The sequence below is a fragment of the Citrus clementina genome, unplaced genomic scaffold, assembly GCF_000493195.1.
Source record: "Citrus clementina cultivar Clemenules unplaced genomic scaffold, Citrus_clementina_v1.0 scaffold_9, whole genome shotgun sequence".
Taxonomy (NCBI): domain Eukaryota; kingdom Viridiplantae; phylum Streptophyta; class Magnoliopsida; order Sapindales; family Rutaceae; genus Citrus; species Citrus x clementina.
In genome coordinates, this window is record NW_006261964.1 from 14,712,311 (window position 1) to 14,738,439 (window position 26,129).

The 26,129-nt window shown below is 34.1% G+C and overlaps 3 protein-coding genes across 4 annotated transcripts; 1 reads left to right on the forward strand and 2 right to left on the reverse strand.

The window, feature by feature from the left end:
• The first annotated feature begins 534 nt into the window (after window positions 1-534).
• LOC18033052 (glutathione reductase, cytosolic) lies at window positions 535-12,709 on the forward strand. Its single transcript, XM_006420806.2, has 17 exons — window positions 535-701; window positions 1,104-1,266; window positions 1,926-1,990; window positions 3,701-3,770; window positions 4,216-4,287; window positions 4,998-5,201; window positions 6,163-6,236; window positions 6,346-6,429; window positions 7,169-7,256; window positions 7,396-7,477; window positions 8,226-8,299; window positions 8,732-8,839; window positions 8,972-9,036; window positions 9,950-10,063; window positions 10,774-10,873; window positions 11,844-11,897; window positions 12,366-12,709. The coding sequence occupies exons 2-17, from the start codon at window positions 1,123-1,125 to the stop codon at window positions 12,462-12,464; spliced, it is 1,497 nt and encodes a 498-aa protein (XP_006420869.1). The 5' UTR covers window positions 535-701; window positions 1,104-1,122; the 3' UTR covers window positions 12,465-12,709.
• A 907-nt stretch (window positions 12,710-13,616) lies between these two features.
• On the reverse strand, window positions 13,617-18,281 carry LOC18033554 (protein disulfide isomerase pTAC5, chloroplastic). 2 transcript variants are annotated; one of them, XM_006420808.2, is made up of 7 exons: window positions 17,818-18,281; window positions 17,362-17,529; window positions 16,166-16,261; window positions 15,891-16,028; window positions 14,502-14,745; window positions 13,993-14,030; window positions 13,617-13,892 (listed from the first exon to the last, which is right to left on the reverse strand). In XM_006420808.2, the coding sequence occupies exons 1-7, from the start codon at window positions 18,178-18,180 to the stop codon at window positions 13,797-13,799; spliced, it is 1,143 nt and encodes a 380-aa protein (XP_006420871.1). In that variant the 5' UTR covers window positions 18,181-18,281; the 3' UTR covers window positions 13,617-13,796. The 2 variants fall into 2 exon arrangements, with proteins under 2 accessions (XP_006420871.1, XP_024047550.1); XM_024191782.1 differs by having other exon boundaries at window positions 15,891-16,031.
• A 1,842-nt stretch (window positions 18,282-20,123) lies between these two features.
• Window positions 20,124-24,731, reverse strand: LOC18033551. The gene is made up of 11 exons (XM_006420810.2): window positions 24,575-24,731; window positions 24,387-24,476; window positions 23,887-23,982; window positions 23,702-23,777; window positions 23,511-23,609; window positions 23,311-23,384; window positions 23,104-23,211; window positions 22,860-22,997; window positions 22,456-22,552; window positions 21,672-21,886; window positions 20,124-20,572 (listed from the first exon to the last, which is right to left on the reverse strand). The coding sequence occupies exons 1-11, from the start codon at window positions 24,641-24,643 to the stop codon at window positions 20,504-20,506; spliced, it is 1,131 nt and encodes a 376-aa protein (XP_006420873.1). The 5' UTR covers window positions 24,644-24,731; the 3' UTR covers window positions 20,124-20,503.
• Window positions 24,732-26,129: the final 1,398 nt, after the last annotated feature.

Below are 26,129 nucleotides of genomic sequence, written 5' to 3' on the forward strand. Positions count from 1 at the left end.
AAAATTATCATTTTATTTAAATTATTTAACGGTGTTAGTTAAAAAGTGACTAATTGATACAAATTAAAAAAAAAGGTGATGCAGAGAGCATGTTAGAATTTTTTAATGGTTGGATGAAAATAAGGCAAAAAAGAAATGGTGCGGTGATTATTTCCCATATATATATATATATATATATATATATATTTTAATACAAACGCGTGCCCACATATACGCAAACAAATCAACATTTTATTATATAAAACACATTCAGAACAAATAATATTAACCCATGAAACCGACAAAGTAGAAACTGAAATACACCCGGCAATAACCTCCAAAAACAGGGAAATTGATTGGGCTATTATTGTAAATTAGACAAGTTTTTTGGCTATATCCGTAAATTTACTCATTTTGAATCACTTCCTTCTTCGATTTGCTCACTCTATCTAGTCTCTCATTACCATAACAAAAATTACAAATCTATTTAAAATATTAATTAAGTCGGGAATCTAAATTTATTACAATTATTAATATTATTATATCATTATTAGTAATTTTATAATCCACTTTCGTGGCTCTTCGGCGATCGCATTCTTGTTTTTCCATTCATAAATAAATATTTTTCGTTCGTTTTTATTTAATCAATTACGACAGCATAGTCATTTGTCATTGCTGCAGCAGCCTCTGCTTTTCTTTCAATTCCTTAACTCATCTCTTAGGTACGATCTCTTCCTTATTTTTTCTGTTTGTTTCCCGAGAAAAACCGTAGGAAAATTATTAATAAATTAACCGAATTAATCATTAAGATCATAAACTTCGGCTTTCGTCCACTTCACTGAGGCTAATTTAGACTACTATTATTCAATCACAGGCAACGAAATCAACATTAACGTTTTATTTCTCTTTCTATCGTTTTCTTCCGCTTTCTCGTTAAACCAAACAGATTTTAAAAATATGTGGGGTTTTTTTTTTTAATTTGTTCGGTTTAATGATAATGAAGTGATTTTCGTTTTCTGATTATCCAGACACAATGTTACCCTTAGCTGCTCTTTTTTTTTTTCCTCTTTTTGTTTATTGATAGTTTTATTTAGGTTGTAATTTGTTTGTTTGTGTGGCTTCAGTTGAATTGATTAAAGAGCGATGGCAAGGAAGATGCTTAACGATGGCGAGCTGAGCCAGCCCAATCAAGAAGAACAAACTCATTTTGACTTCGACTTGTTTGTTATTGGAGCTGGAAGTGGTGGTGTTCGTGCTGCTCGATTTTCAGCTAATTTTGGAGCCAAGGTATATGTTGTTATGAGATTTAAATCAGTGAAAGTAAATATTTGTTGTTATTTGTGGACATGGATAGAAAAGAAGACACACTTGTGCTATTTGTTTTGTTTTAGAAATCTCTTCAATTAGTATTATGAAGAATGTCTAGATTCCTGCATATATGAGAATTTAAATTATGCTGATATATGGTAAGAGTTACAACGTTACGTTACAATTTGAGTAGATTCCACCTAGTTGTGGTCTAAGTTATGTTTACTCGTCAGAAGAAGAGAATCAGATTGGCGAGTTTTGTTGCACTCAACTTAAGGAAAACTTTTTTTTTTTTCCCTCGGTCCAGTTATTGCAATGTCTTACTTTATTCCATTGGTAAAGCTGATTTCAAATGATTTGTTTTGCCAAATTCGATTTCAGTTGGTCTCTGGAAGATCAACTCTACTTTACCTTCTTGGAAATGCTTTTTCCCTTCTCATTGACTTGATTTCTTGTATGTATACACTTGCATTCATAATAGTAATGCACTAAATTATTTTGAACTGATAGTTTCATTATGAAATGGATTGTGCATGTCCCCATTTGGTCTTTTGATTCGTCATAATTCTTAGTATTATTTAAATAAAGTTCATTATGGTTAATTATTGGCTGACCTTTTTTGAATTTCATCTTTCAAGGTTGGGATATGCGAGCTTCCTTTTCATCCGATCAGCTCTGAAGTAATTGGGGGAGTTGGTGGAACGTAAGTTGATAGACTATTGCTTTACTGTCCTTTTCAGTAGCTCACTTGCCATCATAATATTTGTTCTTCAAATCACATCTCAATTTCTATGTTTTCATTTTATATTTCTTTACTTAATTTATTTCCATTTATACTTTGCGGTACCTACTTAACAATATGGCTGAAGTTCTCTCGGTAACTGATGAGCTAGTGGGATATGGTATAATCTGCAATATAGTTTTTACCATTAGTTGGATGATAAACCACTCAGATGCTCTTTGCAGTAATTTTTAAAATCAAGATGGCCAACCTTCTGTTAGCGATGAATTAGATTATCGGACATTTCGAAATATCTCATTACGTCTTAGTTGGATGCTAAAGCAATGAACAAGATCATGTTGTACTGGTTGTCAGAAATCCTTATCATTTACTTCAAATCACCGTGGGTCTTTTATGTAGTTGGACGCCTCATAATAGGAAGTGGGGCTTTTTAATAAAGTACAATCTAAATCGTAGAGCTGGACTATGTGCTAAATAAAGGGGCTCTTGCTCAGGCTTGTGATCTTTAGCATAAGTCTAATCAAGTTGGAAAATGGGAGTTTCTGTTTTTACTTGTTGCAAATGTAATTTCTGATTGTTGTCTCATGGATTGAGAGGCTTTGGGGGTCGTGCATGATCACTTTCAGTCTGATCAAATATAAAAAGGACAGTTTCTATCTATACTTGTTTTTGGAGGAAATTTCTGATTGTTCTCCCTCATGGTACATTGAGAGATTTAGCAAGTGTCTTAGTGACGAATTTTAGGTGTTCTTTTGGTGTCATCATCTTGTGACCATTAGCCTTTTCATGTTGTATTAGTAAATGCTGAACCAAGAATTAGGTGGCTCCCTCCTTCACCCAAAAGAAAGTGATTTGGTGCACTTTAATTGAATTAATTGAGAGACACCTTTCAAGTGGTAAATAGTGGGTGCAGGTACTGATTTTTATATTCATTTTGACTGCGATGGGATGCTGATAAAAAAAAAATGAGTTACATGTTTGGGGGGAGAAAAATTCTAAGATGAGGTTGACAATGAGATGCAGTTGAAATTTTATAGCTAGATAAATTAATGTATGTTGCTATTGACTCTGAATCATTTTTTTTTTTTTTTCAGTTTTTCATAGAATGACCTGCAAAATGAAATGGGTAAAGAGATTGAGCATCAGTAACTTTGACTGTCCCGTGTAATGACAATATATGAACAAATATTACTTGTAATTTCTGAAAGTAACTAGAGTTGTGGTAAGTTATGAATGAGCTAGATGTTTTCAAACATTAACGAGATGTGGTTCCTGGCATGAACGTGAGCATTAGTCAATATAAATGTTTCGTTCAATTGAGTATGGAACCCCCCCAAATAATAATAATAATAATAATGGGAGAATATCATGTGGGGTCTTTTATTTAGGGCTGCTTGCTGGTCTCTGTTGTTAGTAGTGAAGAAGCTTAATTGTGTTAAATTAGGAAAATTTATTTGTGGATATAATTCTTTTAGATATGGTGCTGCTGTCTTTAGGTGAATAATGATTTGTTTGACTTGTTGCTCAAAAGCAATGTTTATCTATTAGATGTTTGAAATGTGATTGATTGTTTGTTGAGTATTAACGGGTAATAATAGTGACTGAAAATTAATTAACCTATAGAAGTAAAGTGCTAATGATCATGATATCTCTCAACTTCTTATTTTTCAGCTGTGTCATTCGTGGTTGTGTACCCAAAAAGATATTGGTCTATGGAGCATCATTTGGAGGTGAACTTGAGGTGAGATGAGATTGTATTTCACATAAGGATTAGATGGTAAACTTTGCTGGGGTTTTAGGGATTGCATAGCTGAAACTGAAGTTCTTTCTTGATAGCAGCAACTAAAAGTCTTTCACCATCCTGCTTTTTTGTTTTATTTTTGGGCTCTCCAGTGGAAAAAGATTCATCTTTATATGGACCTTTAGTAGATGTGATCATCTGCGCCTAAAGATATGTTTTAAGATATATATTTATGTTTTAACACTGGATAATCACATAATAGGAGAGTTTATTTAATATTTTCATGAAATGGATATGAAATTTACTTATGCATTCAATTGGGTCATCAAATTTTGGTTTTTGGTAGTTGCTAAATTTTTGTATTATGTTTTAAGAAATTCTTTTTTTCCCCCCTTTTATATGTTGATTTTAAAGTGATTTGATGATTCTGCTGCTTGTGTTTTAGGATGCAAGGAGTTATGGATGGGAGGTACATGAGAAAATTGACTTCGACTGGAAAAAACTTCTGCAAAAGAAGGTTTGGATTCATTTATTTGTTCAAAAACCTTTGTATTTGTGGTGTCATAGTCTTCCATTACTCATGTTTATTTGCCCAATAATGTTATTTGTTTAGCAACAAGTTTGGAGAATCAAATGAAATTGACAACATCTGTGTTGATGTTAGAAATTAAGTGCAGCTTTCAGTTGATTTATATTTGGATAAAATAGGTTTGTATTAATTTTATATGGATTACGCAAGAGTAAATGAATGTGATGAAGGCCTTTCTGTTTTAATTTTTGTTCTTTTGTGGTTTCTTTGATTCAGTTCTTCTGAGAAAAAAAAAAAAAAAGACAAACTTTTTTTTTTACACACACCCCCCCCTCCCCCCCCTCCCCCCCCTCCCCCCCCTTATGCTACAAGAATGTACATCTCATGGGTTTTGAGGAATGGATTGGCATTAAGTTTACAGAATGTAGTTGTTCCTTTTTTTTCAGTTCATTTATGGTTCAGCTATTATGTTTGGGGTAAATGAGTCATATTAGTGTTAGTCAGAAAGTTTCTCTTACAAAACTGCCTATTTTATACTTTATTTTAGCTCGCATTTTTTTCCCTACCTCTACTTTAAGAATTTTTTTGGTTAATTTTTACTTTTTTTTTTAATAAGTCAGATTAACACATGGATGTAGAATTACTCTTCGTTTTTGTATGTTTTGATTGCTAATTTTTCTTATTTTTTGAAATTGCAGACAGATGAAATACTCAGACTAAATGGAATTTACAAGCGATTATTATCTAATGCTGGGGTAAAATTATATGAAGGGGAGGGAAAGATAGTTGGTCCAAATGAAGTTGAGGTCACACAACTAGATGGCACTAAGTTAAGTTACTCAGCAAAGCACATATTGATCGCAACTGGAAGTAGGGCTCAACGTGCTCCTATTCCTGGCCAGGTAATCTTTTGGTTTTCAGATATCGCATGATTGAAAATTAATTCATCACAATATTCATGCTGGCTGCTTTTTCACGTATTACAAGTAGGTTTAAAATGCGAAGTGATTATTATCAGTGTATATGTTAGTTTTTGCGATGTCATTAAGGATCTATTGCCTCTGTCGCGAATAAATAAAAGCTATAAGCTTTGGAATTTTCTGATATATAGAAACCAGTTCAGTTTGTTCTATGAAATTGCATTTTTGCACCATCAGAAGTCAGGCTTAACGTTTGTTCTTCTGAAGTATTTTTGGAGGAAGCATCTGTACACAAGTTGTTGAAGGAAATTGGATGAATTATGTGTGTACACTGAATCACTCATATCTATATTATCAAACCTTGTTCTGGTCATACTGGATGATTCATGTGAGGAATTTCTGGCAAGCTATGCTACACTTGTACTGTAGTAATGCGGTCATGTAACTGTGTGTGCTAGTGGCCAGAAATTTTTTCTCTTCAGTCAGCAACTTACTTTAAATTTAGATATCAGTAGCTGAATGATTTCAGCTAAGCTGGTGCATAAAGGAAAATTTGTAAATCTTAGTTCTAGCAACAGGCCCACAAGAACTACTGTAGGTGAGCTAAGAGTGAAACTACGTTTCTTTCTGTCTCTCTCTCTTTTAACATATTATTCTGTTCAGTCAGCTTCAGTTTCCGGTTATCTCAATCTGATCTAAGTCATATTGTTTTTTTCCCATATTTTTTGCATCATTTTCTGCACTTGTGAAAATCTTTCTAGTTTGATGGGTAGCAGATCATTTTTTTTTATTCATTGTTCCTTAGTTGTGACTTCTGTTTGAAATATTCAATTTAATTCTATGATCCAGACAAAACTATTTATTGCTTAATGACTTAGATATTGGCATTGCAGACTCTTTTTTCCTCTCTTCATTCATTCATCCTTTGCCTTTGAATTTTTAGGAGCTGGCTATAACCTCTGACGAGGCATTGAGCTTGGAAGAATTACCCAAGCGTGCTGTGGTGCTTGGTGGAGGGTGAGACTACTCTCCCTTAGTCTGTTTTTGTCTGTTTCTTTTACAATTTTTAGTTGCATTCACTTGGCCTGTTGATAATCTTAGATGATTATCCTCTCATGTTATGTAGGTACATTGCTGTTGAGTTTGCTTCCATATGGCGAGGGATGGGTTCTACTGTGGATCTATTATTTAGAAAGGAACTTCCATTAAGGTTATTTTTCATGCTTATGTTCATTTTCACTCTGATGCCAGGCCCTCAATCTTAGAAGTTAGCAGTGAACTTAGATTGATTGTCTTTTAGTATTAGTTACAAGGTGCACTATGCTCTTATTCAGAAATATGAATTCAAAATTTACTGTGGTATCTTAATTTCTTGCTTTGGTATTCAGTGGGTCTGGCCAGTTGGAACTTTGGATCATACTATATCTTGTTATTGGCAAAATTTTGAATGAATCAGGACATGTAGAAAATGTAACCTCTTTTTGTGAAATTGTTAAGTTATCTTTGCACTGATTGATGTAGTTAGCCCCTGGCATTGCAAACTTACCAATCCTTATGAATGGAGATGTGAACCATGTCAGAGTAAGGTGGTGTTTATTTGATAGCTGAGTTTCAAAATATTCTTTGTTTTTTGGCCTCATAGTGGAGAGCCCACATATTGTTTAGCTTGTGAATAAATGTAATGGGTATGCAATTGACAACGGGCACTTTCCCTTTGCCTTTTTCTGAACTGTTTCCTTTAATTTTTTTTTACTGAAATAAAACAGTAGCCTTTTTTTTTTTTTCCAATCTTATATTTTGGATGATAATTAGAAGTTATAGACTTGCTTTTTCATTTCCTATATCATGAGAGTATTTCTTACTGAGTCTGGCCCTTCCATTCCTTCTTGTTATAAGGATATTCTGTCTGAACTTTTTGTTTCCAACACTCTTTACTTTGTCGTCTGCAGAGGGTTTGATGATGAAATGCGGGCAGTAGTTGCCAGAAATCTGGAAGGGAGGGGAATTAATTTGCACCCGAGGACTACCATAAAGGAGGTACTTACTGGAATTCTCTTGATTCACTAGGCTCCTGTTTATTTTTCTAAGGATTTTGTCATTTGTTATCATCTTCTTAATATTATACTTTTTATTTATTTAATATGATCTTATGCTGATAGCAATATCTAATCTTCAGTTGATTAAGTCAGAGGAGAGTATAAAAGTTATTACAGATCATGGTGAAGAGATTGTTGCAGATGTTGTACTCTTTGCCACTGGTAAGTACCTTCACATATAGGAGTAGAAATACATCTGAACAATTCTTCAATGCTCATTCTAAAGTAGGCTTGTTATTACCTTTCCATTTTGAAGATTCTGGCCTTTTCTTCATGTATTCATCTGTCAGGTTTTTTCCTCATTTTATTCGCAAAGTGTCCTCTCTCCTTTCACTTTACTTATGAAACATGCCCATGCTCACAAACATTATCATCTTCCTGATGGCATCTGTTTCACGGATGTTTGACTAAGTCCTCTCCCACCCTATACACACATATTCACATGCTTTTGTACATATATATGTATCATCTCCTTATGTGCATAACAGCATTTCTTTTTTAGGACGGCCAAAAATTAGATCTTTGGTGTGCATGTCTTTCTGCTTATTGTTCTTTCAGTGAAGTAAGCCAAAGTCTGTACTACCTTAAAATGAAAAAAAGTGATTGAATTGGTTATCCTAGTATCCAGTTAAATTTTCATTGCTGTATGCGGACATTCCTTTTTGGATTACCCAAATTTTCTTTTTAAATGAAGTTCCATGTATTTTCAAGTTTATGAATTTTACAAAAATGGGGAGTGCTGCTGACCTCCCTTGCATTAATGTTCTTTTTATCTGTATGTCCTGTACTGTCACATAAATTCACTCAAACATGAAAGTGGCTTTTCAGAAAAATCAAAAAAAGGAAAGAACAAGAAAAAGTTTGTTTAACTTGTTTCTAGAAAATATCAGTAAACTTTTGCATTTAACAGGCAGGGCACCTAATACAAAAAGGTTGAATTTGAAAGCTGTTGGTGTGGAAGTTGATCAAACAGGAGCTGTGAAGGTCACTTCCTTACTCTTCTGATATTCCTTTTGCTTTATTCAATGTTTGTGACTGATCCAATTCATTTTTCCTCATGCATCTGTTTGTTTATCTGTTATTCTGAATTATTTAACTCTGAAATTTTATCCAGCAGTTCCTTTTTCTGTGTTTTGAGCCCTGAGCTGGCTCCATGCAGTGTGAACAACTAATTCTAATGCGGAACTGCAATTTTTTTTTTTAAAAAAGAAAAAATCTTTTGAGGTCACAAAACAGACAATAGCTGGTTTGTTAATTATAGTTGTTCTGAGTATATCCATAGTGTTTATTGCTATATATGGTGCAAGACTCAAAGATTGCATGAAATGGTTGCAATGCTGATCTGTTAAGAAAAGGAGTGGGTAAATTATTTGAATCATAATATCAGCGATGTCTTCCCCCCTGATTTTCTTGCAGGTGGACGAGAACTCACGCACAAACGTACCTAGTATATGGGCTGTTGGTGATGTAACTAATCGAATGAATCTTACCCCTGTCGCCTTGATGGAGGGAACATGCTTTGCAGTACGTTTTTCATGTGCATTCTTTCAATTTAATATTATTTGAAATTTTAGTTTTTATTTGGGCTCTCTTTTTGGCATGCATGTTAATTATCGTATGTCATTCTGAAATATTATATTGTTACACTTCCTGCAGAAAACTGTTTTTGGTGGACAACCCTGCAAACCAGACTACAGGGATGTACCCTGTGCTGTATTTTGGTAACAATTAGTTTCTTTTTCTCTTTCTTTTCTCTCTTTTCTCCCTCCCTTTCTCTAACATTTACTACTTACAATCACTTTAGCCAAACTTTATTGAAGTTAATTAGATCACACAATTTTATTTCAAACTCAAGTGTTTCAAACTCAAGTGTTTCAAACTCAAATGGTCTCTCAACTCTTAAGCTATTTGTCATTTTTCCCTCTTCCAGACACTTCGCTTGTCAGATGATTTTTGCACCATAGATTTAGCCTTTAGCAAAACGTAATGTTTCTGGTCAACTACTTGAGAGGCTGTTAGTAACCATAACTAAATTCTGATGCATGTCAATCAAAGGAAGGCTTATCTTTCATTATATATTTATATTCAATAATGAAGAAAAACATGGTAAATATTCTTGTTGTGCATTGCAGGCTTGTACAAAGTGATTGCCTAAGTGGCAATTCCCCATTCTCCTCTCATAGCATCCCCTCTCTTTGACTTCTTGATCTAATAGGATGCCATTAGTTTCATTTTAGTGGTTTTGTCATTTTACACTCTCATGCTTTTGCTTTAAGTAATTTCATTTTGATTTTTCTTTCATATCTCAAATATCCCTTCCATATAAATTGAGAGTCAAAGGATTATAAAAAGGGAAGTACTTTCCTGTGGTTATAGTATGGTGAAGCTCTCAAATTTTCAATGTATTAACTTCTCCTCTCAGATTATACCAATACATTTACAATGTATTGATTTCTTCTCTCTAATTGTATCACTTTTAACCTCTGGATGTTTAACAAATGGTGTAATTTTAAACTAGAAAAGCGCAGGGCAAATTGCTTCAATCGAAAGTGCAAGGGTTGAAAATCTCTAAGAAAATGAAAAAGTTCTTTTTAGTTTCTTTTCTTCTGAGACTGACGGTTTCGCCTATTGCAGCATACCTCCTCTCTCTGTAGTGGGTCTCAGTGAGGAGCAGGCCATAGAGCAAGGAAAGGGTGATATCCTTGTTTTCACATCAAGCTTCAATCCCATGAGGAACACTATCTCTGGGTATGTATGGTGAATTGAGATCTCATTTCAATAAATTAATATTAAAATCTTACAATGGATCAAATTGCCAAGCTATAGAGAATAATATGCATCAAAGAAGTGGGGTTAAAAGCCTCTTGAATGAGAAATCTTTGCTAGTCAGCATTTGTTTTTGGCTCCAGAGAGTCCCTGAGATATCAATAATGATATTGGTATTGGGTTTTATGATAAACACAGCTTGCACATTCCATAGAAATAGTTAAGCTGAGAGGTCGCTGGCTTATGAACTCGTAAGATCTATTCTTCCTTTGCATGAGGAAATATCAACTTCGTATCTTGTGAAAAAGTAAGACAACAGGTTGAGGAGTGACAGATGACCCCTTCAAAATTTATGTAAAAAATAGCCTTGATCATGTGGATCTGCTGTTATGGTCTTTGAATGTACTGGGGTTACGCTTATTATTTTGACTTATTTAATAAATTGGTTGTCAGCAAGGAAATTGAGGAAACTTATGCTGTTTATATTTAGTAAATTGGTTGCCAGCAAGAAAATTGAGGAAACTTATGTATGTTTATCCCTATGAATTCTATTGATTAGTGCTATTATTTTAATTGATTTTAACCTTTTACTTATGTTTTGTAGAATGCCAGATAGTTCTGCATGCAGTTCTTATGTATTAATGTTTGGTCTTTGACTGTCTAAAGTTAATTTTTGTATATTTTGCTATTAGACGGCAAGAGAAGACAGTAATGAAGCTAGTGGTGGATGCCGAGACGGATAAAGTTCTTGGAGCATCAATGTGTGGGCCAGAAGCACCTGAGATATTGCAGGTATGATCGTGCTTTTGACTTGGTTAGGTTGATTGCTTGGACATAAATTTCCATTTTGAGCTTCCTAAAATACCCTAAATAGTGAGATGAGATTCATTTTGATAGTTAATTATAATAAATTTTGGTAGTTAATAAGAATAAACAGTCATCTTGTAATAAATAAAAGGGTACTTTTGGTTATGTAATTTGATGGAGAGCGAATGATTACTACTTGCATAGAATTTTAAGAGGATGGTAGTGATTTTGGCGGACATTGTCAGAAGAGTTCTGAAATTATTCCAAACATGTTTGTCATTTGTCAATAATCCTTGGTGTGGTAAAGTTCAAAACTTTGAATTAGCAGATCCAATGAAATTTTGTGACTCAACGACATAATTCTTGCTAGAAAATGTTCTATTAGAGGGTAACCTTACCACATTTAACTTAATGGGATTATTGGTGTAAATATCCTTGACAATTGGAGGGGGATCTACAAGCGGGACGAGTTCAGAATGGAAGTGTATATAATATAAATAGATTAGCTTGCTTACCCCAGTTCTACAGTGTAATTTTCAATATCATAGATTAATCCAATTTCCACTCTCGCATGGCAGTTGATCTATTTCTAGTCTGCGGAAATAGATAATCTCCATACAATAGATTATATATAAATTGCTAAATGCATCAGATTAATTGGCATGGTATTATGTTTGTTGAAAATTCTTTTGATATGCATGACACCAAAACAATGTACATTTGGCCAAATGAGGAGGCCATTAAAATGATATTTTTGACAAATCCATAAATGTCTGCAGATAAACATATAACAATTTGGATTATATCTGATATAGTTCTTGATTTACTATAAGATCCATTTGGAGCAAGGTAAACTGCCCTGGTTTTAGGCTTGGAGGCTTGTTAGGATCATCCTGTCTAAGATTTGTTGTTAATTTTTGAATCATGGTATCAAATTGGGGGTTTCTGTTCACAGGGTATTGCTGTTGCACTGAAATGTGGAGCTACGAAGGCACAATTTGACAGCACGGTATGCTTGATAGGCATAATTTATATGTTTGCATCGCTTCCTATAATGCATATTTTCCTTGATAGGCTCTAAACATATATCTCATTTGTTCTTTGACTTGACCTTTCTCATTTGTTCTTTGACTTGACCTTTGACATGATGTGACCAGTTAGATTTGAAGTAATGGTGTGGGGAATTCAAATAGTGGTGTCTTTGAAATGCAAAGAGTCTCAAAATGGTGTTACCTATAGAGTAACTTCAATGAATATTGTGCATGAGTTAACTATGTGATCATGTCAGCATTGTGAGGAAGAGTGTGGATGAATTTCCCCAAACTAATGGAATGATCCCAGTTTGTGATAAATTTTTGGTTTTAAGTCGTTGCGTTTCACTGATGACAAGTCCATATCACTTTCAACAATTTTTGGGCTCTTAGTACTATTATTGGTGGCTATGTTACTGTTAAAGTAATTAATGATGGCTCTACAGGTGGGAATACATCCTTCCTCTGCTGAGGAATTCGTGACCATGCGGTCTGTGACGAGACGTGTTGCTGCCGCAAGCAGCAATCCAAAGACAAATCTGTAAGGTTCAATCAAATATCAGAGAGGAAGCGGGTTTGATATTTATACTATGTTGGAACATTATTTGCTTGAATATAGGTATTTCGCATTTACCAAACACAGGAAAAAAGGGGGGGAAAATGCTGGTATAGCAGGAGTAGCCCAGTTTTGTGGTTTTTATTTTCACCTAAATAAAAGTTTCATCTTTGAAAATATTGTACAATGGTTTTCATTCTGATGGTGCAAACAACAATGTAATTTTATTCCTTATCTTCGTATCTTTTTATTTGAATAATATCTATAGTGTCCTTCTGATTCTCATGATCATTCGGCGGATGCCAGTAGTCGAGTTTGGTCTTTCCTGAATTCCACAAGTCACACTAATGAGCTTGTTGCATTATTTATTCAGTTTTATTTTCATTTGGGTTTACCCTTCGATGGTTAAAGGATTATATTCCTCATGTTTTTACTTTTTGTTTTCTACCGAAGTTCCAATCCTTTGATGAAACCATCACATAAGGTCTCCCTATTTCAAGATTCTTCAACGAGGTTCATCACTCTTCATAATCATTTTCATGACTAACTCCTATGGCGATTTGTTGCTGCGAAATGCAAACGGTTATTTTATCTTTTGAAGCCTCTTCGACTGTTCATTGTTCACAAGAATTATCAACTTGTCTTATCAGACTGAAGAGAAGTGCATGGTTGATATCACTTATTGCCAATGTCTTCAGAGATTGTATTTGTAACATCTGACTCCAGCAAGTCTCTTCTTAAGATGCCATCACAGTTGGGGATAAGCTAATCCCAAATTAGTTGAACCACACCATCCAGATGATGCTAAATTGGTTGAAGAAAAGCCCTGAAGCTCTTGAGTTGACATAACCATACTCATTCTCTCTCTGTTTGTGCAAATGCGGCTATTAAATATAGTTGATTGTTTGTGTTTTTTTTCAAATTATTCCTCGTTATAAGAAGGTGAAACTGAACAAACTAGGGTGTATATCGACAAATATAACTCATTATGAAACATATAATACTGCAAGCCACTTTGGAACCTAATGAGATAAAAATTGAAGGTCGATTGGCAATGATCAATCCAAATTTGATTATAATATTTACTGAGCACTTGGTAGAATAGTAAATGATGCATGATTGCAAAACTTGAATTCTGATGGCTACAACATTGAATTTGAACGGCCATCTCTTAGCCGCCGGGAAATTATTTAAGCACATATACACAGCTTAGATATCATTAGATATCATCATTGCTATCTTTATATCATGTATCATTGGCTATGATAAACCTATTGTTCAAAAAATGATATTACATGCATTAAAAATGTTGTTATGCACATTAAACCACGGCTTTTCCTTCACAAACGTCGCAAATTGTATATCCAAGGCCCTCGCAATAAGGACATTTCATTCCCTCATCTACCCATTCTATAAACTGCATCACAGAACTGACTCATATGAACCAAATCTTGACGAACAATAACGACAGCATTGAAACATACAAAAAAAAAAAAATTGAGAAAAAATCCTTGTACCTGTGGTTCAATGTTGGGCTCTCCCGTTCCATCACATTCTGTGGGGACAAGAATAAAAAAAATATTTTTTAAAAAAAGATTTGCAGGCAAGTTGGGTTACATGCATAAAGTTGTTTTGTAAATTAAATAACCTTGACCTACAGGTCATGCCCGGTCATGGTTAATTCCGTCGGACAAAATAATGACCAATATAACCAACAAAATTTAATCGCAACTGAAAAACTTAACATCACCTAAACTGTTTCAAAAAGTGATTTGGACACTTCCATTGATTAGGAAACTTGTAAAATATTTAGCATAGTTAGAGGTTTCTGTATTATAAGAAATCATGCTTCAGAAGCAAGATTCTTTATCCCGTCCTCTGATAGTTTCATGATTTGAATTAGTTTTGACTAAAGCTGTGATCTAATTCTTCTAAGACAGTATCTAATCTATGTTCTTTCTTCATCTCCAAAACAAAAATTTATTTATTCAAAATGGAGATTCAATCTGAGCAGTGACAAAAGTACCTAGGCACATCAGACGGCCCTCCCCACGACAAGTAAGACACTGGGTTGTGGCTTTCTTGGCTTTGCTTCCAGCATCTTGATTACCCCTGCCAGCAAGTCTAGAGGGTTCTTCCCACCGATTCTCTCCAAGTAGGAAAACTCGCCTTTCAGATAAATCAACTTCTGTTGCACCTTCTTTCACAACTGTCTGCTTAATTTCCGAGATTTCAGTAATAGAAGCAATTGGAGCTCCATTTGTGCCTTCCTGAAAGACATTAAAACTTAATGAACTCAAGTTCGTTCAGGAAATTTCAAAACTTCTAAGGCAATTTTCGGCTACTTTATATGCATATTTATCATGCCATCAGCTAACTATATAGGGCAACTAAGAGAAGGAAAACAACTATTAATGAATAATCAGAATTTGCTAATATCTACAGCTGGTTGTATCAAGTGTGCACTTAGCATCCACAACAAAATTAATCAACACAAACCATTAGACTAAAAATTCACAAAAGAATGCATTTTGGATTTCCATTTCCCCCCTTTCCAGAATGCATATTAAAATCAAGAGCAAATTTCATTATTATCCCCCAAGTTTTGGCTTAATTATCAGCCAGGAAAACTTACTAATAGGCAGAGACCTTCAGCCCTAGGGCAGGATTCTGGTAAATTATAAAATTAGAGGGATCTAATGGAGATTTATGACAATTTTCAAAATTCCAGGACGAATTTTAGAATCAACATGGTCTACCTATGTTTACAGAATGTCAGGAGTGGTCAATGAAACACAAAATCCAAGTTGGGTTTCTAACTTCAACGATGTAAGTAATATAACTAAGGTTTCGCACCAAAACATTTCTATCTAATTTCTTTCGGTAGATTAGATAATAGCATTGTGATTCAAGTTGAGCTTCTCAATCCTAATGTCTAAGCAAAATTCTGAGACAGCTTAAGACGTGCATATGAGCCAACTTCTTACACTGTTGTCAGCGAACTACAGGTTCTCAATCCCCTGGATGAATCAGCTGTACATGTTCTATTTTGGAGGTAGTGTCCCCTATGGTATATGCCATTTCAAAATTTAACCAGATATACATAGATAAAATGATTAACAGAAATACAGCAACACAATCCCCCTCTTAAGAGGGGGCTCTATTGGTTGGTAGGGATATTTTCTGTTGCACCAAATTAGCAGACACGAATAAAATCAAAAGCATATCTGCGCAAACATGAATCCATAAATTAAAATAGAATGGCCTGATTAGCATATTAGCTAAAAGCACACAAATCACATTGAAGCTGTGCAATTAAAAGGCGAATTCACCAACCAGATAAGCAAATGATCCAACAAAAACACACAAAAGTCATAATCGCTAGGATGTTGGAAACACTGTAACTTAACCTTACCTTCGGTGGAATAGTCTGAATGATTCCTTTCTGATCAGCATTCATGTTTGTGTCAGTATCTTTGACTCGATGCTCCATATATAAACTTTCAAGAAGTTCTGAAGTCATTATTCCATCTTCAGTGACACCCATTGCTGCCTGCTAACCAAATATGATCTAATAAGTAATAATTTCACAGATATTGCAGTATGTTGGGAATGTTGTTGAATTTATGGTAATTTTGAGGATTTTGCATCAGCTGTGTGATATAACCTTTGGAAAAATTTACAACTTACTTGCCAAGTCTTCACAGCACGTTCAGTTCCAGTCGAAAAGCTAGAATACTCCATGTCCTCCTCGCCTGAGAAAAATCCCAACTTTAGCAATTCTTCCTGTCATGGTCAAACCATGGAGCAAATCAAAACCTATGACACATCCAGTTTCAAAATCATTAATACAATTACTTATGAACAAGTACAATAGGAAAAAGAAAAAGAGAATGGGAAAGACTTTAAACTAAATAACCTGAATTTGGTATCAAATTTACACCCAATATATAAAGGATAGACAACTGCCTATAGTTAAAAACCTAATACAGATGATCAGGAATATATATTAAATGAAAACACTTGAGAATAATAGAAGTATACAGCAAACTTTCAACATGTCACCTCGATCCAGGAAGCTTCATATCAAAATTGAATTAAAATTAGTACCTGAAAACAACATATGTGATAATCAAGGAATGTTGACATAGATTTCTACAAACAAAAGAGGTTCAATTTACATCAAAATGCATTTAATTTGTCAGCCTTGTTCCCAGAAATTTAATACAACTTTCCTGAATGTTACTATCTAAATTGTCAAATAGCTTCATCAATTTTAAGGCTTCAAATTCAACTATTAAGACTTTTAGATTTCTTTCATGTCTTCCAATCATTTTTTTCTTCTGTTTTGATTTATATTTTGTTCCATGCTAGAAGCTAACCCTTGAATATCAACACCAATGCTTTTGATGCTGAATCATGGATATTAATGTCCAGAACTTAGAGCCAAAGAAGCCCTTCCATTGCAGGATCTTGAAATGTTGATCTCAAGCATGCAATAAGTTCACTAATCTCAGTCTTCACTCTCTGTCTAACAACCTATCCCTCCCTACTAATCCACTCCCCTAATTTAGATATTTTAACCCATTAAAAGGCCTTAAATCCAAAATGACATATGTCGATGCTTCAACTTTGCTGAAATATGAATATCAGACATGATGTGAATGCCAGGCAGCAAAGTATCCACCTTTAAGGATTATTAATTAATTTCATCAAAGAGTTGTGCTCATTCCTTGCAACACAATTAAACAAACCCAGCAACCCAGATACCTCATTATATCCTAGTAAATTGTATGTCTGCATCAATACAATTAAACATACACTCTACACAATTCTAAAACAATAATTAAAAAAAAAACTCGCCTTTCCAAAAATGCTAAGCACACCTGCATCGCTTTGACATCTTCTCCTTCACTGCCTACCCTCAATGCCTTCCTCTTCTTTTTCTCACCTTCCAAAACCTTAACCACTTCCTTTTGTTGTTCCTCTTCTTCAAATTTTTCCTTCTCGGCTACTGTCGCTCTCTCTGCAATCATATTTTTCTCCTTCAACATCTGCTTCAATAAAACAAACATTCATACCTTCATTTAAACTAATATCAAACTCAGATCATTAATCCTAGATATCAATTTTATCTGCAAAGTTGCCCCCCCCCCCCCAAAAGAAAAAAAGAAAATCATTTTTTTCTAAAATAAAAAAGAGAAATTGTAAGTGAATTTGAAAATTTTAATTTCCAGAATCATTCTATTAAAAGCATAACTATATTTAAAAATAGTCATTTTTTCACAATATGTCTTTTAATATATATATATCAAATACCTTAACAAGATTACAATATTCACCTGTAACAAGCCGGCGATGTTTGATATGGTATCGGAAACAGAAACGGAGGCTCCATCACTTAAATTGCGATTCTCTAGAGCTTTAATTTGCAATTTAAGCTCCGAAATCTCGCGGAGCAGCGACTCGCGCTCGCGGATCCACCGCTGCTCCTCGCGGAACCACCGCTGCTCTTCGCGTAGCCAGCGCTGTTCCTCGCGGAGCCACCGGATTTCTTCGTGATCCGAGCTCGAAGAAGTGGCGCGGATTGGGAATTTGGAGGCTCTGGAAAATGAGATGAGGAGAGGAGGACTACATGTCGTACGATGAAGGTGAAAGGAAAGAAGAGGAGGATTGAGAGAGAGAGGGATAAGAGAAGACGACATGTCGGTGAATCGAGATTTGATGGAGAAAAAGTGCAGAGACTAAAGATGATGAAGAAAAAGAAGAAGAGGAGGAAGAAGATAATTTGCGTTAAATGTTTGAACCACACGAGTCTGTTACATGTGGCGGGAAGCTAATCTACGGTAGATATTTCAGAACTATTTATATTTTATTATTAGGTCCTTGTAATTTGTAAAATATCAATGAGATCCAAAAATTTTAGTACGCGCCTCTACTCCTAGGCTGCATTTGGCGGCTGCCTGGTGGGATAAGGGCAGGACAAGATTAATTTTTAAGATTAAAATTTTAATTTCATCTAAAGTTATATTTGGTTGTCTATTGATCTAAAAACTTTAAAACTGTTAATCCTTTTTTCTCATAAGTTAGATCAGATAAGGATAAAAGTGCAAGCTATAGTCTTTTTTCTTCTTTTCGTTATGACAAAAATAAAAATTAACTCAAAAAATTAAATCTAACTCTCACATTATCCAAAGGTTAAAAATTTTTAAACCCTTATAATTTCATGTTAAATCCTTCATGATTATAATTTCAAAACACGCCTCTATTTATTAAAATTTAATTAGTAGTGATAATTAACAATTAACAAGAAAGATTTGTTTACTTATTTATATTTCTAGTAACTAGGGCAAAAACTGTACATCGAAGCTAATATGTCTGTGATATTTATGGATTATTATTAACCAAATCCTTGTAAGTTTAAAAATACCAACAAATACATAAATTTTGCTCTTCTACGAAAGAGGTCCACATCATGGAAAAGGAAATGTAACTCCATTTGAGAACTGTTCTTGGATTACTTACAGGTTCAGGTCGATTTTATATCGGCCTCTTCATTCAGACTTTGAAAAAATTAAAACTAAAAAAAAAAAAAATTGAAAAAAAAAAATTATTGTAGTTTAGAAGTTGGAGATAAGATATTAGAGGAAACTAAACAGAATGTAATTTCATTCTACTAACTTGTTTAGCCGCCTCTAATTCTTACATACAACTTATAAATTAATAATTCCATACGGAACTCGTGTTTCAAGGTTAAAAGCTGGGGGGCAAGATATTGGAGGAACCAAATAAACAGAATGTTTTAATGGACATGTCTGTTTTGGTCCTCCAATTACTTAGAACTTTATTTTTGCGTTGTATAGTTTAGAAGTTGGAGATAAAATATTGGAGGAAACTAAACAGAAAAAGAATATTTCGATCTTACTATTTACTAGTTAATCTGTTTAGTTCCATCCAATTCTTACATACAACTGATAAAGAAATGCAAATGGAGAGGAGTTTCTCTAAACTCTTTTCTTGAATTATTCATGCAGCAATGGGATATTTATAAGCATGATAAATGAGAGGAAGAGGCATGCAAATTTGTCACTAGTGGCTTGGAAAGCATGAACTTTCATGCTGCAGCGAAGCAGATTGTGCAGCACATCAATTAAGATTTGCTTTCTGTTAAAAAGGGCAGCCGTATAGGTCTTGCTGGACGAGATTTTTTATAACATTGAAAAAAAAACCTTGAATATAGCTCTTAACACAATACAATTATTATTATTATTATTTTGAGGTTGTATTTACAAAATTCATAAAATAACTGTTTTCAAGTACTAAAATTAAATACTAAATCTTATGCGCATGTTTGTGAGAGCCAATTAGTTGACTTAGTAAAATTTCTTCAAAACAAGAAGTCTAACATGGGTGAAATTTTAAAATTTTTGAATTAGTTTTTTTAAATGTAATAATCTAATATCAAATATGTTTACCAATCCTAGGAATAAAACTATAAGTACTAAGTAGTAGAAGTTTACATAAAACCTTCCTTTTACTAAGTTTACATAAAACGTTTTATGGCGTAAACTCCTTACGCCTTCATCAAATCCGAAAATTTGTTGACAACGCATAAGAGGGTTTATAAACGGGAATCTTGGCCTTTCAATTATTCTGAATCTGATCTGAATACACAAATGTTTTCAAAATCATGCATTAACTCAACAAACATCATAAGCAAAATCACCCAAAATACACATCATAACTTTTATCACAAATTACACTTTCGCTCACCCCTACAATTGATATATAAAGAGATGACTAGTGATTCTTTATAAGCCAATGCCCCTCGTCGATGCAGCTACTAACAACTAAAAGAGAGCATGCGACTAGAGAGAGAACGCTGTTCAAGGAATTGGCTTCCTAACAATGTAAAAAGAGCATCACTAATAACAAGACATCTACAGATAAACCCACAAGTAAATGAGTTCAATACTGTCCTGAGCAGCTTCTCAAAGTTGAAAGATATATTAAGTTGCTTTCTTCAACTTAGTCGAGCTTGACATTGGAGTACAGAAGAGTGTCCCTTGTAAGTGGCATGTTCAGAAGGAAGTAAATCTACAACGACAAAGCAAGAAACAGAACTTATATAGCCGGCCACAGCGATAAACAATTAACGCATTAATCCATGTAAAAAATTCTAATGGAGAGTGCAAAAAGCCTGTATATATCAACATTATCATCTGTGTTGCAGCATCCAGGTGTCAATCACAACTATAGAGATCTGATGAGTTCCTAATGAACCTTTATAGTTTCTACATATGTTGTGACTGATGAGCCCCATCTCTCAACAAGTCCTATGAACTAAATTGCAGTCATGTGATAAATGTTCATGCTAATTTGCTTTTCAAATGGCATGTCACTTTGTCAAAAGTCAAGACAATCTAATGTTACTGTCAGTTAACTTCTTTCTCCAGGCTTTCCTTTCAGAAGTGACTCACTTGTACGGGAACAGTTTATCATGTTGTATACAAGAACAAATATTTTTTTTGGAAGACAACCCAAGTTTTGGAATTATAATGAAATTAGTTAAATATAAGACATGTATTTCTGCAGCACACCAACAAACTTTGTTCTCAACTAAAAGCCTAGTTAAATCAACTATCATGCAATAAAACACTGCTTAAAACTAATTAATATTACTAAATATTGCAAGTTACAACACATTTTGTAGATTTCATGTTTGTCAAATTTTGGAAATTACTTTAACATTATTGCAACTGCTACGATTAACCCTCTATTTAAACATATGCCACAATTTCTTCTAAACATAAATAAATACAAAGATAATGAAACAAAAACTGCAATTGGCACCATACTTTGTAGCATTAATCAAGCATCAACTGCTATCTTTAAGTTAGAAAATCAGAAATAATGAAATGCTGTTGACCTAGAAGGAAGTTTGTAGGAATTACTATGGCATGTTAAAAGCTAGTCTCAAATGCAGGACTAGTTTTTGAATATACGAATAATATCTTATTAGCAAAAGAATTCATATTTGACAATATTCTATTCTATAAGAATATTTATATATAGAATTTAAAAAAGCTATTCAGTTAAAAATATATATATTACTACATCTTCCTGGCACTAACATAAAATTTTTATTTTTAAGATGCAAAACAGTTTCTAGGTCCTTGTTAACATAGAGTCTTACCCCAAAGAGAGTCGCAATAATAAGAATAATTCCTGTTAGCCAAGCTAGAGTCCGTCTAACCAATAAAACTTCAGCAGCAGCCAAGGTAGCGTTGCGTGAGCCTTCTGTTTCTGCTAACATTCGTGGAGATGGCCTAGAAGTATACATCAAATTTAACACAGATTCCGACTGTGGAGATGGTGTCTCATTAAAGAAGACAACTCCAACAATTTGACCTGCCCAATCATCAATTACAATAAACATTCGCAATTATGGAAAATTTAATTAACAAATTAAAATATATAAACAACAATAATGTATAGGAGATCAAAAGACACAATACTTGATCAACAATGTCGCTAATTTTTTCCATAAACAACAGTATCTTAAAACTCCTCCTATACATGGCAAATGCTTGAGATTGAAGGCTAGAACTCAAATACCAATCTCTATACGCAAAGTTTTCAAGTCATCATGCAAACCATAAAACAGATTAAAACTGTTAAATCCAATGTAGTAGACCAAGTTTTTTCAGCAAATAATTTTGCATGAAAATTCATAATAATGCGGATAAAAAATAATAAAATATGATCAAATGGTAAAGGAAATAAAAATGCTGATGGTCCATTACTTCAGCAGTTATGCCAGACATAAATTGAGGTCCATATTTTGCACAAAAAGCTAGTAGGCTGGCAGAAAAAGAGGTTATTCCTCTTTCATAATAACTTGGTATGATGGAGGACTGCCATTTTAAAAATGATTTTATCATGCCATGCAGACTACACAGTAAATAACAAAAGCATACCTTCATATGCTGTTTGCAAGGAATCAAATATCCTGGAAAGTGTTGCAAGTAGTATCTTCATTCCTTGCTGACCTAACCCATACTGCTCTTGCAAAGCCTAAAGAGATATAAAGAGAAGAAAATGGTAAAGCATACTAACATCAATAAAATGGTAATGAATACAAACATCAAGATAGTTTATACACAATCAACCAAAAGAGAGTATCCTTAAATTCATGCCAACCTTGTACACATGCATTACTTAACCAAACTTAAATGTTTATATGCATACACAGAAACACTCCATGATCCCTTTCAGCAACTACCATTTTTTTCCCCTCTGGATTTCCTTGTTCAGTATAATTTGTAACAAATAAAAAGCACAGTACAATTTAACTTCTAATGCCAAGAGAAAGTGCCCTCACCTTAATGCCATCAAAACTACCCATCATTAACTCAGCCGGTCTTCGAATACTCTGAGCTAAATGTTCGTGTACATCCACTGCCCTTTTAATATTCTGGGACAGAACCAGAAGCTTCAATGCAAAATCCTTTTCTGCTTTCTGCAAACAACTGAGATGTTACTCTTCTAATTCAAGCTTAAATGCTACAAAGTAATATCAGCAAGTGCATTAATAGATAAACACAATTTTGAATTTGGCATAGAACCTTTGACATGTGAAGTTTCACATGGTCGCCATCGGCCACAGGGATGATCAACTCTCCATTCAGTGGTTCCAAGGTATCAGCAACATATGATCCACCCAACCAAGATGCCTATATACATAAAGGAAACTGATAAATGTATAGATTGTGCAAATATAGAAGGATAATTTAACCAACTATTGTAGAGGATGAGATTGAGTGATGACTAACAAAATTGCGAATTTCCTTGTCAGTGCGATCTTCTGATAGTTCATCCAGAAACACTACTGAAACTTGATCTTCATCTGAAACAAGATAAAGAAAATTAACAATCCTCACCAAGTTTTGTGCTAAAATAATCTTAATACAATGAATGGTCAATATGCATATAAGAAACCTGCAAATACACATGTTTACAACAGCTAAGCTACCTGGAATTTGAATATCAGCTTTTCTTGGACCAGGAATAATCTTGCTGTGATAGGCATCAAATAACTGAGTGTTATCAAGGTCATCCGTGAGCTTAGGATCTGAGGAAAGAATTTATTCAATTCATCATCAAGTACTACTAAAAAATGGTGAAAAGAAGTTGAAAATTCATTATTCAAAGCAGGGTCAGTACCACCAACTCCTCTGACTTCCAACATGAAAACAGCGCGAGGTCTATCGAATGGATTTGGCACGAGAACCTCATTCAACTGAGAAAAACAAAAAAACAATTTCTTAAGGGAAACGTCAACTAGACAAGACACAAAAAACAAAGGCTGAAAATGATAAAGATAAAAAGCAGCATAGAATTTTGATGACCTTAGATGAGCCATCAGCTGAAAGTGAAGCAGGCGGTGCAAAACCAAGCAAGACTGACACAGCAGCGCTGACTTCCGAAAGCGACATAGAACGAGACTGAAAGTGAAAAGCCATAGGACAACAACATATTTAAACAATAAAGGCAAGAATAATAAACCTTTAATATCAAATAATAACAAAACTACAATGCATTGCTTTTATTCCAGAATCTAATTCATTAAATGTAGAAAACAAGAATGCAAGGCAAACTATTGAAATCATCAATTCGAAATCTCCATAGATTCATTACATATCCATAACTAACAAATTAAATTAAAAAAAAAGCACTCATAGAGTCGATCTGACGTGTGCTAATCAAATGCTCACATATTAATATTTCAAAATTCAAATTCAGTCCTTGCCTAACATTGTGAATGATCAATGTCTTAGCCTTAAAATAATCAATTAAACAACCAAAATTTCATTAATTGTTGAAGGTAATATGGCAATATCGAACGAACCTGAGCGACATCGTTTTGTGAAGGAGTGCGAATAAATTGACGCGTCGGATTATCGATAAAGAACACAGAACCGGAAGGTTCAGCCTGAGCCTGGATAAAATTGGAACCAAAACAGACTATAAAATCGTACGATCAAAAATTCATATTTACACTGAATAATACAAAAGCACAAAAGAGAAATAACAAACCCTAATTTGGAAGCAAAGGAGAGAAGAAAAAACAATGAGATGGAAAATTCTGCGAGTCGGAAAATCCATTGTGACGAAACACACAGTCTGATCTGAGGTTTCACGAGGAGGAGGAAATTTCTATCTATCAGATTCGGGTATTGCAGGCGACGTCGTTTCGTTTTTTTTTTTCAGTATTATTACTATTATTTTTGATTGAAAGACAGAATTGGGCTGGGCTGTCTGCATTACTGTTAATTGGGTTCAGTCGAGAACATTAAAATTTTAAAAACTTCTTCTATAAACACTTACACTAACTCTTATTACACCCCAAATCAGAATGAGGTTCATTGTTTTATGCTGGGAACGGTTGTATTTAGGATATGAAAGTGTATGCTTGGAGTCAGTTTAATGTTTTATGGCTTGGAAGACCCTTCAGTTGGCGCATTGACTGCCGCCTAATCCCTGCTTTTGCACACAAACAGTAATGAATAATGACATGATCAGAAACTTCTCGTAAATCCTCAAACTCTTTATATATCTTCAAATTCTTCATCTTTCCTTGCTTTTAACATGTAGCCCCACGTTGAATCCAGTTGATTTTTGCTTTGTGACCGTCGACCGACTCATGGATCTGCTCTTTTCCTTTATTTGTTTCAAACAAACTTTACTTTAATCTCTTTTTGCTTGATATTCCAAAATATACTCATATTAACAAAACACAAAAAATGAAAATAAATAAATAAAACATAATTTAGCATAAAATTAAGTTAGAAAGATACGAGATCCAGTTTAGAACTCTCTTTTTTTTAGGTCAATTTTATTGGGTTGGCCATTTAATTAAGGCCTTCATTAATGTCACAAATGGATAAACCTCCTTCTTGAATGTTCTCTTTCGAGAGAAAGAGAACAAGAGAATGGAGTAGGTCGGAGTTTTAATGGCTTCATATCTCACTCTTTAGAATGAGTGTTTAATTTTGTCAGGGGTGTTAATTCGGGAGAGTGCATCCAAGAGAGTGGTCAAAGGTGAGTGAAACACTGGGAGCAAACACGGGTAGTTAGTAGGTAAAGAGTTAACTTGTGTCCAACTCTCATGGACACAGTATCCAACTCTCATGGACACAGAGGAGTTAATACATAAATGCAAAACAATTTCTATACAAGATGACAGTGAACGCAAGCTATCACTCATAAGTGGAATGTAAGGAAAATGAGGTTGCATAATGGCAAATTCATTAGTGGGAAAAATATTGTTAGCAAGAAAGATCCATATGGAAGGGATCAAATTTACATTAACTCAAGCATGGAAAACAACAAAAGAGGTGAAAATCGAGAGCTTGGGTAATAATATATTTTTGTTCAAATTTGGCTAGGAAGTAGATAAACGAAAACTAATAGCTGGAGGGCCATGGCATTTCAATAGGGCTTTGATTGTGTTTAAAGAACCTAGTGGAATCGGGAATATGAGGAAGGAAGAATTCACACATGTTGTTTTTTGGGTACAAATTCACAATGTATCTATAATGTGCATGGAGCGAGAAAATGTTCAAAAGCTATAGGGACTGATCATAGAAGT